Source organism: Triticum aestivum, chromosome 3B (genome assembly GCF_018294505.1).
Source record: "Triticum aestivum cultivar Chinese Spring chromosome 3B, IWGSC CS RefSeq v2.1, whole genome shotgun sequence".
In the NCBI taxonomy this organism is placed as follows: domain Eukaryota; kingdom Viridiplantae; phylum Streptophyta; class Magnoliopsida; order Poales; family Poaceae; genus Triticum; species Triticum aestivum.
The window spans coordinates 662663494-662676941 of NC_057801.1; the positions used below are offsets into that span (position 1 = coordinate 662663494).

A 13448-nucleotide genomic window follows, 5' to 3' on the forward strand; every position below is an offset into this window, starting at 1 on the left:
ATATTTTGGTTGGGACCAGAACCCTTACCAAAAATTATCAAACATTTAAGAAGAGCCTTTTGGAGCAATGAATGAGATTTCTAGGGTTTTTGCCCCTCTTTTATTTAGGGTTTTGAGGCTTCCAATATTCCTCAATTCAAGTTTCAAAAATATAGACATGATGCACACATGAAGCTAGCCTAGAGCAATGCCAGAAACTAGGGATGTGACAACTCACCCCCACTAAACAAGAATCTCGTCTCGAGATTCAAGCGTAGGGTAGGATGAAGGGGAAACGCAAACTAGTATAATCTTCACGATCCAGGGTGCACTTCAAATGAACGTTGATTTGAACACCATTATTGTCTTGAAGTCTTGCTCTGAGAAATCCTGTCAACATGACATGGAGGGAAGAAGGAGACTCTAGAAGGGTCGATCTTCTCGAAGATCGAACAACTCAGGATTAACTCACGGAATGAGACATAGCAACATCTCTCGAGCTGAGAGATGAAGCACACCTCTAGAGAAATGGAGTGGAACAGATGACGAAGGTTCACTAGGTAGACAACGATTCCACACCTAAGAAGGTGGTGAACGGTTGTCAACGTAGCGAGGAGTTGAGTTGCCATGATACCACGACGAAACATCCTGGAGGGGGGTGATTCGTAGATTATTATCTTAAGTGGCAAAGAGAATTACCTTTGATATAGAGATCGTTAAGACTCTCTATATCAGCCTAAGGCAAATCACAGCAATCGATTGGCGGGGTCGGTAGAATGGCATACTTGGACTTGGATGATGTGGATTACCTTGTTGAAGACAACGTAATGGATGATTTTGCTTATCACCGGAAATGGAAGAGACCCATGGTAGAATGGCACATTGGCGGTGCAAGCTAGGAACAAAATGCAAATGCTGGGAATGATTCTGGTAACTGGGGAAGAACCCAACAAAAGAGAGTGAATTCACTGTTTGAAAAGGTCATAGCATTTGCCGAGGAAACTGAGAGGAATCCCAGTTAGAGATGATGATAACACGTAGTGCTTGTGCGTGCTCTCAAGAACTTGAGCATTTCCATAATCATCAAGGTTTTATCAACAACCGCGTCAAGGGTGCTGACAACACAACATACTACCATGATAAATAGCGATGGACGATGCAGATGCGAAGGAGGATAACACTTTCTCAGATTTCACCTTAGCGAGGCCAAGCAAATAAAATCTGGATGATCGACCGAGAGACATTTAGCACTCCGCTTCTAATGTTCTCCTTGATGTGCTAGTATAACCCATTCATAGATATGGTTTGATATCTAAAACATCAAGTAAAAGGTCGGACTTCGGGAACACAAAAATCCATAGGGGCAACTAGGGAGTAAATCCTACGAAATCCCTATGGGGGGGGTGGCCAACTTCCTCAAACAAGATACTATAATAATAGGTCTACCGGATGGGTGTGTTGGCCACGACATCCACCTTACCGGTTATCGAGAGACCAATATTATAGTTCTTAGGGAAATGTTCCAACCATCATATCTGCCTGAGATTCAGCTCTGGTTGGTGTTAGGATATTCCAGGCTCATCGAGTCTTAGGAAGAAAAATGAAAGTTTGCAACACAAATCGACGAGATGACGTTGCGGGATTCTCGGGAGATGAACTACGATAGCAAGCTCCAAAACATGAGCTGGTTCTGCTACAAACATGTGAACACGTTGTCCCAGACAAGCATGACCACGTGGTAGTCTTATAATAAAACACTACCGAGTTCAGGAGGGGGAACCATCAACGAGGGTATCGAAGTTCTTTCATAAGTCCGGATTAGCTCTTATGAAGGAACTCCTTCTCCTTGAACAAATCAATCAGTGGCTTGGTGTGCTAGGGATACATATAGATTGAAGGTTGCAAGTCTTCAAACCACAGCATTCTTCGCACGTGTGCATGACTGATTTGGAATGATTCCAAAGAAAGCAACATTGACTTTCTCGAATCCACGGCGGCAACTTGCATCAGATGCACATGAATTAAAGGAAGTCACTACCTTCATCCAAACATATGCTTCATGAGCTAGCATGAACAAATGCTTTCAAAAGTTTCCAACACTAGCTTAATGTTCAGCAAAATTATGGAGAAGACAAGGATGTTGTCAATGGGCTCAACAACAATTCATCTAGGTTTCCTTTTAAAAGGAATTCCATAGTTAAGTGAACACGGTGATAGCATTGGTCAGACCCAAAGGATATAATGGTGTATGCTCGAGGGATCAACCACGAGTAAGACAACATTACGAACATCGTTGGTTCCGACTTGATTTGACGATAGCCCACACTCAAATCAAAGGATTGGTAAGACAATAGGTCCAGCAACTGATCACAAGGACCAATCGATGAAGATATCATCTTTCTTCAACACACACTACACAAGAATATCCCTTTGGAATGAACTAAGTCAGGCAAGCTTTTATCTTCCAACCCTCCAAGTTGTCGTTTAGCTTAACCAACTAGCTCAGGGATATCTAACACCGATTCTTGGAGAGAAGGTGGTTCACAAGAAACCAACTTGATCACGAACTCAACATAGCGGTCAGGTGACAACCCGGTAACACCTCCAAGAAGATATTTGGAAAGTCACGAACCACCGGTATGTTACTAAGCTCGAGAACAATCTTGCTTTTGAGGGCAAGACGATATGATCAAATGAGTGAGGACTTGACAAGATCCTAACTCATCAATCGAAGGGTGCACCGAAATAAGGACTAGGTAGCACGATCAGTCTTAGAAGGATGATTCGAAAACCAACATACTAAGAATGAAATTATTATCCTTTAACTACCAAGCAACAGAGTTGCTAGCAGTATTGATTTCACACATCACAATTCATTTGTCGGTATTCCGGTTGCATCAACACGAGGGCCGAGGAATGAACAGTGATGGCAAGAAGTATCACTGTACCAAGAGTTCATGGGATGGTGTGCAATTCCTATAACAATCTCGATATAAAATATGTAATACTCCAAGGTAGAGCAGAACCAAAAGCTGGATTGGCATTTGATCTGCGGAATACAACTACTTTGACCCAATCCTAGATATGGAAGAGGTACTGGAGTTTGTTTCTCCTAGTCATTCCGGAATAGAATGGCTTGACAGACCACAAGAGTCATAGGCATCGATGAACGAACGCACGCATACTCTTGACTATCAATTGATAGACGAGGGTCAGAATGCAACTAAAGAGAACAACTCAAAGGAACATATAACTTTCTGAGTTGTGGATGCATAGATTAGTATGTCGAACCAAGTTCAACATATTTCTTCCGGATAACCCATGCAGAAAGGTAGAACTGGCAGAGTCACGATTTATGAATGGAGAACTCCTGAAGAGTACTCTAATTGTGATTTTTTTTGATCCAATAAACATCTGCCATAAGTAGTTCATGGTATTTGGGAGAAGAAGATACCACGGACTTCAAGGACTATCGCAAAGGTTACTAATATCCTAAAGGCACTAGCAATTACTATCCACATGAAGTAGGTAGAGTGAATCTCGGGTTCAGAACCCAGGAGTAGAATACCTACTACTAAGTAGCATCACGGGATGCTTCCGAGAATAAAGGCCAGAATCTTCACACTAGGACACAAATCATGGCTAGACCACTAGATGATCCCCTAAGCACTTAGGGTCATAATAATAATTCCAACATATATGTCGAGGCAATAATTACCTCAACACACCGATTAGTGTGGTTAATCTGGCCCATGGGAACATCGGAAACAGAAGGAAGGGATTTGCAAATGCATCGGACTATTTAGAAACCTGGGATGACTCGGACAGCATAACGGCTATAATTGCTCAAAAAGATTTGAGACAATCACAAAAATGGTGGCATAACCACTCAGAAGCACAATATCAAGGTTCCGAGATCAACAATTAACATACGGAAGTAGTAGGAACTGAACTGAGACTTAAATCCAACAATCTTATAAGTCTACTGATTAGTAACACGTGATCCTAATAGAAAGAAGAGATAGCCTAGTTCTTAATCCCCGCAGGAAAGATAAGATGACTCAGATCAGAAGGGCATGAGGTATAAGGAGTAAAAAGAGCCTTACGTTCCATCCCACAATCAATTCCCTTATATAACTAAAGAATTTCTAGACTCAACTTCGACCAGTTTGGCTTGGTAATCCTACAGGCAGTCAAGCTCTGATACCAACGCTGTCAGGACCCCGACTCAATGCCACATCGATCTAGCATGTAACACCTCATATCACTTTGCGGCCTCACGCACGGTATCCCCACGGGTGTCGCATTACCTTTGCCCTGGGACCGTTTGCGCCTTTTGGCACACGTATATGACAGTGTCGCTAGCATCCATATGATAAGGAGCCCGGGCTGACATGGCTAGTCGTAAACCCAAAGTGGCACAGACTTACAGGGACAGGCATCCATGACCCAGCATCGAACGTGTCGGTCATCAGCGAGTGAATCCAGGCTGTAGCACTGGGCTAGCAGGACTCCGGTGAACCGGGCTGTAGCGGGCTAACAGGACTCCGGTATTCATCGCGTGACATTTCCCCGAAGGGACAGACACAGGAACGAAAAAGGACACATGCCGGCCAGCCTAAGTGTCCCGGAGCAGTAGCAAGCTACCATGGCTCGGTGGAAACACTAGGAGACATTTCCCGGTAAGAGAGGCTACCAAGGATAAACAACTAGATGGTCAGATCCCACACATACCAAGCATTTCAATAACATACACACAATATGCTCGATATGTGCAAATACAACATGGCATCACAACATGACTCTATGACTCAAGTATTTTAATCAACAGGCTCCGAGGAGCGAGATATTACAAACATGGGTCTCACGACCCAACAATCCGAGCATACAAGTCAAAGCACAAGCGGAAGCTATCATGTCTGGGTACAGACATCTATAAATGAAAAAGGCCGAGAAGCCTGACTATCTATCAGATCCTGCCGAGGGCACAAGATCGTAGCTGAGGTAACAAGCTAAACGTCGAAGACCACGCGGAAATACTAGTGAGACTGAAGTCTCTCTGCAAAAACATAAAATAGGCAAACGTGAGTACAAATGTACCCAGCAAGACTTACATTAGAACTATCTACATATGCATCATTATCAACAAAGGGATGGTGGGGTTTAACTGCAGCAAGCCAGCTTTGACTCGGTGGCTATCCTGAACTACGACTGCGAGTAACTTTTTTGAGGTGGCGCACACGAGTCCACATATTCACCATATCAATACACCACTATGGATCCGCTCCCGTCTCCCTACGAGAACGCCATCCATAGCACTCACGCTTATCTTGCGTATTTTAGAGTATCCACTTTCACTTGTCTATGAACTGATATAAGCAACCCAGAAGTCTTTTTCCGCAGACACGGCTATTCGAATAGATGATGTTAACCCTGCAGGGGTGTACTTCTTCATACATGTTTCCACCACTTAGCGTCTGCACACGACATGTGCTCGGCAGACTTCAAGCGAAAGCCGACGTGGGTGTAGACCACGACCTACCTAAACACTCAAGTCTCTAGTCCAGGTTTATCGCCTATTCGGGTTCCATCCATGAGGAGATCCGGCCGGAGTTTCGCTCACAGCCCCAAACGATGTGAACAGGGTTCCCGAGATACCAAACGGGCATCCGGTACACCGTGCCACGTACCTACCGCATCACAGCCCACCCCTACGGTCAGCGCTGTCCACGGCCTCCAGTAAGCTACAAACACCAGAAACTACTTGCAACTCCTGGACAGAGGACTAGGGTGAATAAGAAGTCGAGCGGGGTCATATTTCAGGGCCCAATGTATGGTAGTAGCTGAATCATGGATCACAAACACAGAACTCAGTTCCTGAGGACGGCTGCAATGAGACAACCCACCATGTACTCCTACATGGCCTCTCACCGCTACCTTTACCAAATCGTGTTCACACACTTAGCTCACACACAGTAGGACATGTTCACACGCCTCTGATTCATCCCCGATGAATCAGACCTGACTCAACTCTAAGCAGTAGCAGGCATGACAAACAAGCATGAATGAGTAGGCACAACAGGGCTCAAACAATTCCTACTCATACTAGTGGGTTTCATCTATTTACTGTGGAATGACAGGTCATGCAAAGGATAAAGGGGTTCAGCTACCGCAGCAAGTAACAGATGAATCGTTGTTGTCCTAATGCAGTAAAAGAGAGCAGGAGCGAGAGAGTAGGATTGTATCAGAATGAACAAGGGGGTTTTGCTTGCCTGGCACTTCTGAAGATAACATTGAGTCTTCATCAGTGTCAACGATCACATCATCGGTATCATGTCTATCGAGAGGGGACAAATACCGGCAACACAGAAGGGAACACAATCAATGCAATGCACAATATGATGCATGATCATGACATGGCAAAATGAATGTGTTTTGAGCTAATGCAACTAGCAACAGATTAAATGAAGTTGGTTTGAATACAAGATTCAAATTCAAACTCCATATGTGATTAATCAAATGCCATTTAATTGATTTGTGCTAAACATCAGCTAAAAGTTGTTCTAACATGCATGAAAATGGTACAGATGGATTCCTTGAATTTTTCTGATAATTTTTCATATATAAATTATTTAATTTGGAGTTACGGTTAATTTTCTATGATTTATTGAAGTTTTAGCTATTTTCTGAAATTTCCTGATTATTTTTAAATCCAGAAAATACTTATTGCGTCAGCCCCACGTCACAGTGACGTCAGCAGGGTCAACTGGGCTGGCTCGGGTCAAACCTGACCAGTGGGGCCCACTGGTCAGTGACTAGTGCTGGTTAGTGACAATGACAGGTGGGACCAGGTCAACAGCCACGTCAGCTTGGTCAAAGCTGACGTGTGGGCCCATGGTGGTTAGATTAAAACTTAACAGAAAAAGATAAGGATTAAATAAGGGCGTGGGGCCCATACGTCAGCGGCTCTGGGGAGGTTAGCTGGCCGTGATTAGTGCTAATCACGCGGCCACGTCGGCTAGGGACGCCGGCGACCATGGCGACGGCGGGACCTCGCCGGAGTTTCTCGGGATGGTGCTACAGCCCGCGGCTGGTCGCGCTGAGGGCACCAAGAGGGAGCCCATGCTCCCGCGCATCTAGGGGGACCCACGAGAGGGCGTGGGGTGGCCGGAGTTGAGCGCGGCATCGACCCCGGCGGCGGCCGGAGCTCGGGGGTTCGCGGGACCGGCGCTGCGGTGTGCAAACGAGACGGTTGTCGCGCTAGATTTACTCTACGGGACGTAACGAGTGCAACGGACGCATGCGTGGGACCAAAAGGTCACCGGGGCTTCACCGGCGACGAGCCCGTGCGGCGGAGCGTCTCGGCTCCGATGGAGGGAGCGGCTGGAGCTCGAAATCGGACATGGGGTTAGGGGGAAACGAAGCAGGGGCTCACGGAGATCACGATGAGACGGTCAGCGTGCTCGGGGAAGGCCTGGGGCGACGGGACAGCGACGGCGATCTCCGGCGACCGAAGCTTGAAGACGAGTCGATGCGGTCGAGTTGGGGCGTCCGAGCGCTCGGGGCTTGCTCGAGGCGACGTAACAGGCGGTGGCGGAGTTTGCAGACTACACGGGGAGGCGAGAGGAGCATGGTGGGCGTGGTGGCAGCGAACGACGGCGGCGGCTCTCTGTTCGGGCGAAGAACGAAGAGGGAGAGGGGAAGGAGAGCAGCGAGTGAGGGAGAGGAGAGAGGGCCACCAGGGGGGGGGGGGGGTTCGTGGCATCGTGGTGGCGTGAGGGGGGGGGGGGCTCGGGAACGCCTCGGTGGAAGCAGGAGGTGGCCGAGGCGGCATCGGCGCTCGCCACCGAGCTGCTTCGGTGCGAGGGAAGGAAGAAGACAAGGGGGAGGAGGTGGGCTGGGCCGGCCAGGTGGGGGGGGGGGGGAGCTGGGCCGGCTACAGGTAAGTGGCCCAGGTACTTCCTTCTCTCTCTCTCTTTTATTTCTATTTCAGTTCTGTTTTCTTTTTTTTTAATTCTTTTGCCACTGTTTTGAATTAAAATAATAATTCAAACAATGCCAAAGCTCCTCTGAATATTTTATATTGCTAGATGAACTTTTCCAAAAGCTTATAAAATATTTCAGGGGGTATTTGAAATTATATTCTAATTATATGAATATAATTCAAATTCAAATAGCTAATGAATTAAATCCAAAGTTCCAAAAATAAATCCTTAAAAATGTTCAATATTTTGGTTGGGACCAGAACCCTTACCAAAAATTATCAAACATTTAAGAAGAGCCTTTTGGAGCAATGAATGAGATTTCTAGGGTTTTTGCCCCTCTTTTATTTAGGGTTTTGAGGCTTCCAATGTTCCTCAATTCAAGTTTCAAAAATATAGACATGATGCACACATGAAGCTAGCCTAGAGCAATGCCAGAAACTAGGGATGTGACAGCCTACTCCGACGAGTGTGACCGGGCGAGAGGGATATCGTTTGTACCACACAGACGCCACGGCATGTAGCACCTCGACCCGTCGCCTTTCTCGCTCGCTGGCTCGCTCGCCCGTAGTGCTCCACGAGCGCGCGCGAGAGGGGTGGTGCCGGTGCCGGTGCCGTGGCGTCGTTTCACGTAGTACGTTTGGAATCATGGACCAGGAGGACGACAGGAGAAGCGACGGCGTGTGCGAGGACGGGGAGGCACGCACGGCGGCACGCGCAACAGCGACACTGCTTTCGGGAATGGCTGATGTGGGTACTTGGCGCCACTAGTGCATTCAGTAGTCGATCGATCGGTCGCACGATGGGTGAAGCAAGGCTTTTGACTTGGGCATCGGCGTGCTACGTGTCGCTTGTGCTTTAATATTGCGGTGAAGATATGTGGTGTTGTGATGGGGATGTAGTTTTCAGAGAACTGTTTTGTGCGTTCGAACGGATAAGGACTGGAGCGAGATCTCCTGGTAGGACCGGAAGGGTCGGTGCCCGCTGCTGGTTTGCTTAGCCTTTAGTGAACTGTACTCTGTTTTGGTTTTCTATTTGTGTTTCATTTCAGGGAGAGTGGTCTATAAATAATTTCCAGAGGTTCTAAAGGACTTGCCTTTTATCATATAATTTTTTTTTAAGAATTAAAGACTTTTTTAGCGGAACATGGTTCTTTATTCATTCAAAACATTCATTTGTAGTTAGGTAGCTACACTACAAGAGGATTTTGGAAACTTTTTGGAAGCTTCCTGGTCGATTTCTATCTATAGCTTTTCTTTTATATAGTTTTTATATAGCGTTTTCGTTTTTTCCTTTTCTGATAATGTTTGTAAATTCCAAAATTTCTTTGAATTACTCAAAAATTGTTCAGAAAATTTGAAAATTGTTCAAAAATGTAAAAACGTTTCAGATATTTATAATTCATTTGTAGTTTTTTGTAAAATGTTTGAAATTTTCAAAAAATGTTCGCAATTATGTAAAATGCTGAAAATAGAAAATATTCAGAATTTTGAATAATGATTGGTAATTATTTAAGAATTTTTTTTCAAAAAATGTTCTCCTTTTAAGAATTTCCAAAGCAAAACAAGAAGTCCTGAAATTTGGTTATAATCATCGCCTCTGTGCAAATGCCCAACATCTTGACGCACAAAGCATCATATATGGAGTCCCGTCCCAGAGGAGCCTTATGCAGTGTTGCCACTGATCCAAAGCATCGCACAACGGGCTGGACCGGTGTGAGGGGTGAGCACACGCCTCAAGCCACTGGGCTGAAACCAAGGCCCCGGAACCATTGGTTCTCGAAGAAGAACAAAGGATTTTGCCTTTGGGAAAGCTTGCCGGAGTTCACCATGACTACTAGATTGGGGTATTGATTAGAACCAAGCCAATGACCGTTGATCGCGAGGTTGGAAACTTGGCTTCCGCGTCGCAGAATACAAACAGGCAATTGAGCACACTTCTAGTTGGGGTCTTGGGGCCACGGTGGCTATATCTTGCTTGTGGCGAGATATATGCTCCCCTCGCTTAAAGCTTTGCCTGCGCGGAATAGTATAGGGCCAACCCATTTTGTATCGTTCAATCGCTCGCTCGCATTCACCGTCTTCATTCGCTTCTATTTTTATTTTTATTTTTGTTTTATTTGATTTATTAGTTTCCTCTATTTTCTGGTTTCTCCAATTTTCTTTTTTTATCGGGTTTCATTGGTTTTTTCTTGGTTTTCACAGGTTTCTTTTCTTTTCTTTCTTTTTTTCTTCAGATTCCTTTCTTGGGTTTGATCCTTTCTCTTCATTTCTTCCTCGGTTTCACTATTTTCCACTTTTGCACTGGTTATGTTCGGTTTTCTGTTTTCTTTGGTTTCCTTTTTTTGGTTTTTCTTTGTTTTTCTTTTTTTTTACTTTTGGTTTTATTGTTTATTTTCTTTCTCTTTTTGTATAGAAAGAGATTTTTTAGAAATGTTTAACATTTATTCAAATACATGAAACATTTTTTGCATACATCTGAAAATACATTGTGTACCCATTGAACATTTTTTGAAATACATGATTAACATTTCTTTCCAAAAATATATTTTTGATGTCAACTTTTTTTCATACACATTCTAATTTTCCGCATACATCTGAAACATTTTTTGTGTAGATGTTTAAAATTTCTCAAATATTTTTCTACCGTTTATTTTATTTCTATTCTTTTGCATAAACATTATACCTTTTTGTATACCCTTGGAACATTTTTGTGTACAATTTTGACATTTTTCAAGTATAATTACATTTTTTTAAACATGTATTTTTAATATCTATTTTTTCGCGTACACATTCTACATTTTTGGTATACATCAGGAACACTTTTGATATACATGTTTAACATTTTTAAAATACATGATTTGTATTTTTTAAAGCATATAATTTTTGTGTATAATTTTTCCCATACCTGTTGTAATTTTTCTGTATACATCAGGAATATTTTTTATATATGTTTATTATTTTCTAAATATATAATTAACATTTTTTTTCATATATATGTTTTTATTTCTATTTTTACACACACATTGTACATTATTTGTATATATCAGGAACATTTTTATACACCTTTTAGATTTTAAATACATGATTAAAAAAAATTCATATAAATGTTGGATGTTTAATTTTCATCTTACATATTATACAATTTTTGAATACATTAGAAAACAGTTTTCTATACACGTTTAATATTTTTCTAAATGCGTGATTTACATTTTTCAATTGAGTATGTAAAGTGATTTTTATAATAGATATACTGAAAATATTTCGGAATATAGATGTGAAAATAAAAGTTGAAGGCCTGTGGTCCCTGCAGGGCTCACACGTCTGGCTGTTAGCGAGACATAGTTGTGCTCGGTCTGGGCGAGTTTTTTATGTTATTGAAATCGCCGCTTAGGGCAAGTTTTTTTTTCAAGAAATTTTCGATCTACTCATCTCTAATCATGGCAGTACAACGAACACAATAAATAATAAAAATTATATTCAAATTCATAGACCACCTAGCGACGAATATAAGCACTGAAGCGAGCTGAAGGAGCGCCGCCGTCATCGCCCCTCCCTCGCCAGAGCCGGGCACAACTTTTTGTAGTAGACAGTCGGGAAATCGTCGTGCTAAGACCCCATAGGACCAACACATCAGAATAGCAACCACTGCCGATAAAGAGAAGTTTAGATAAGAAGGATATAACCTGAAGACACATGAACAAAGCCCGGATCCGAGCGGATCCACCAAAGACAACCATGAACTGAATCCTATGAGATCAGGCGAAGACACACCTCCACACGCCCTAGACGCACCACCGGGACAGGGGCTAGGCGAGAAGAACCTTATTCCATCTTCAAGAAGCCGTCACCGTCTCGTCTTTCTGAACAGGACATAGACTCCAACAAAACTTGAATAAGCACATAAAAATGTAGCTCTCCCATCGGCAAGGACTGGAATTCACGCTCACCCATGACACACATAAAATCGTAGCCCTCCTATCGGCAAGGACCGGAATTCACGCTCACCCATGACACTAGGGCCACAGGAGACGTGGCAGATCGATAGGGCCACCGGCGGGTGGCAGAAACCCTATCCGCGGATTACAAAAGGGGCCGCTGCTCTGTGGCTTCTTCCGCTTAGTTCGAGTTCATTGTTCGTCCACGTGAATCTGGCACCAGATCGGATTTATCCCTAGCCCCTCGCAGCAGGTTAAAATCCCCTCCTACCAGCACCCATCCCTTGTACTCATTCGAGTACTTCTAAAAGAAAAAAGGGACAGGATGGTGTCCATCCCCATTCCTTGTGCCGCCGTTGATCGTTAAACCCCAGGGAATATTAAGCGTACGTACGTCGGTACGTGTACAAATCAGAACGCGGCGGAGCGGCTCTAGAAGCAACCTCGCACGTCACCGGCAGCGAGCAACGACGACCTGGCACTTCTCCTCGGCCCGCACGCATGCTGCGCTACCACATACATATATACCACCTACCTCAGATGGACGCCAAGCGAGAGACCAAGCCGCGGCTTCCATCGCAGCCCTACCGGTTGATAATTCAGAAGCGTCGATGTCGGTAGGCAAGAAGCCGTCGCCGTCGACGTCGCGGCACAACGCGGAGGAGGCCGTCCAAGAAGTAGAGGGAGGAGACAACGGCCGCGACGTCGCCGTGATGCAGCGCAAGGAGAGCGGCAGCAGAAGCGGCGGGAAGAAGGCCGCCGATCAGCGGCGGTACAGGCGGTGCTTCTCGGGGCTGGAGATCAGCATCGGTCCGGGCCCGCTCAAGGACGTCGACGCCGGCAAGCTGAAAGGCCAGATCAGGAAGTGGGCCAGAGCCGTCGTGGGCTACGCGCGCCAGCTCAGCTTCGGCTCGCCGAGGTCCTCCCCTCGCAAGTCAGGCGACGGCGTCGGCGCCACGCCGAAGTCGGCGGCCGTCCGGTCCAAGTATGGCCTCAGCGGCGCCAGGAGCGACCCTCCCTCGGCCGTGCTGCCACCGTGAAAGCTTTGGTAGCTTAGAAGAGTACTCCTTGACCGGTCGGTTGCGTGTGACCATGAAGAGTTATGCAGCTTCTTCCTTTCTTCCTCCCATCTTATAACAGTAAAAATTTATCTCTTTCGGTTGAGTATAAGATTCTTTGATTTAATTGTTCGTGCGTAGATACCAGATATGTACATGTTTAATAATAATGATTTAGTCCTACCATGGATGCTTCAGTTGCAGCGTTACTAAATCCATACGGAGCAGTCTCGATCGCTTTGTAAACTTAATTATTTGTCTACCATTGATGGTGCGGTGATATTCTACCACCTTTCACTATGAGCAGTATCATAAACTAGTATTATGCACATGATACTATTTAATTATGTGCATATTGCTAATTTATGATAAGAACTCCCCAATGCATAGTATATACACTATAATCATATTATCATTATTTTATCATTTGTAGAACTATAATATAAAGTTATGGTTACAATTTAGTTTTTAATATAATTTTCTCGTTTGTTG

At 44.5% G+C, this 13448-nt stretch overlaps 1 protein-coding gene across 1 annotated transcript; it reads left to right on the plus strand.

Annotated features, from left to right (window-relative positions):
• Positions 1–12396: 12396 nt before the first annotated feature.
• LOC123065997 (uncharacterized) lies at positions 12397–13142 on the plus strand. The gene has a single exon (XM_044489174.1). It carries the CDS (start codon positions 12510–12512, stop codon positions 12936–12938), a length of 429 nt encoding a protein of 142 aa, XP_044345109.1. The 5' UTR covers positions 12397–12509; the 3' UTR covers positions 12939–13142.
• The last annotated feature ends 306 nt before the right edge of the window (positions 13143–13448 follow it).

Excerpts from the sequence above, each read along its gene's own strand:
- LOC123065997 (XM_044489174.1), top strand. The coding sequence starts at position 12,510 with ATGTCGGTAGGCAAGAAGCCGTCGCCGTCGACGTCGCGGCACAACGCG.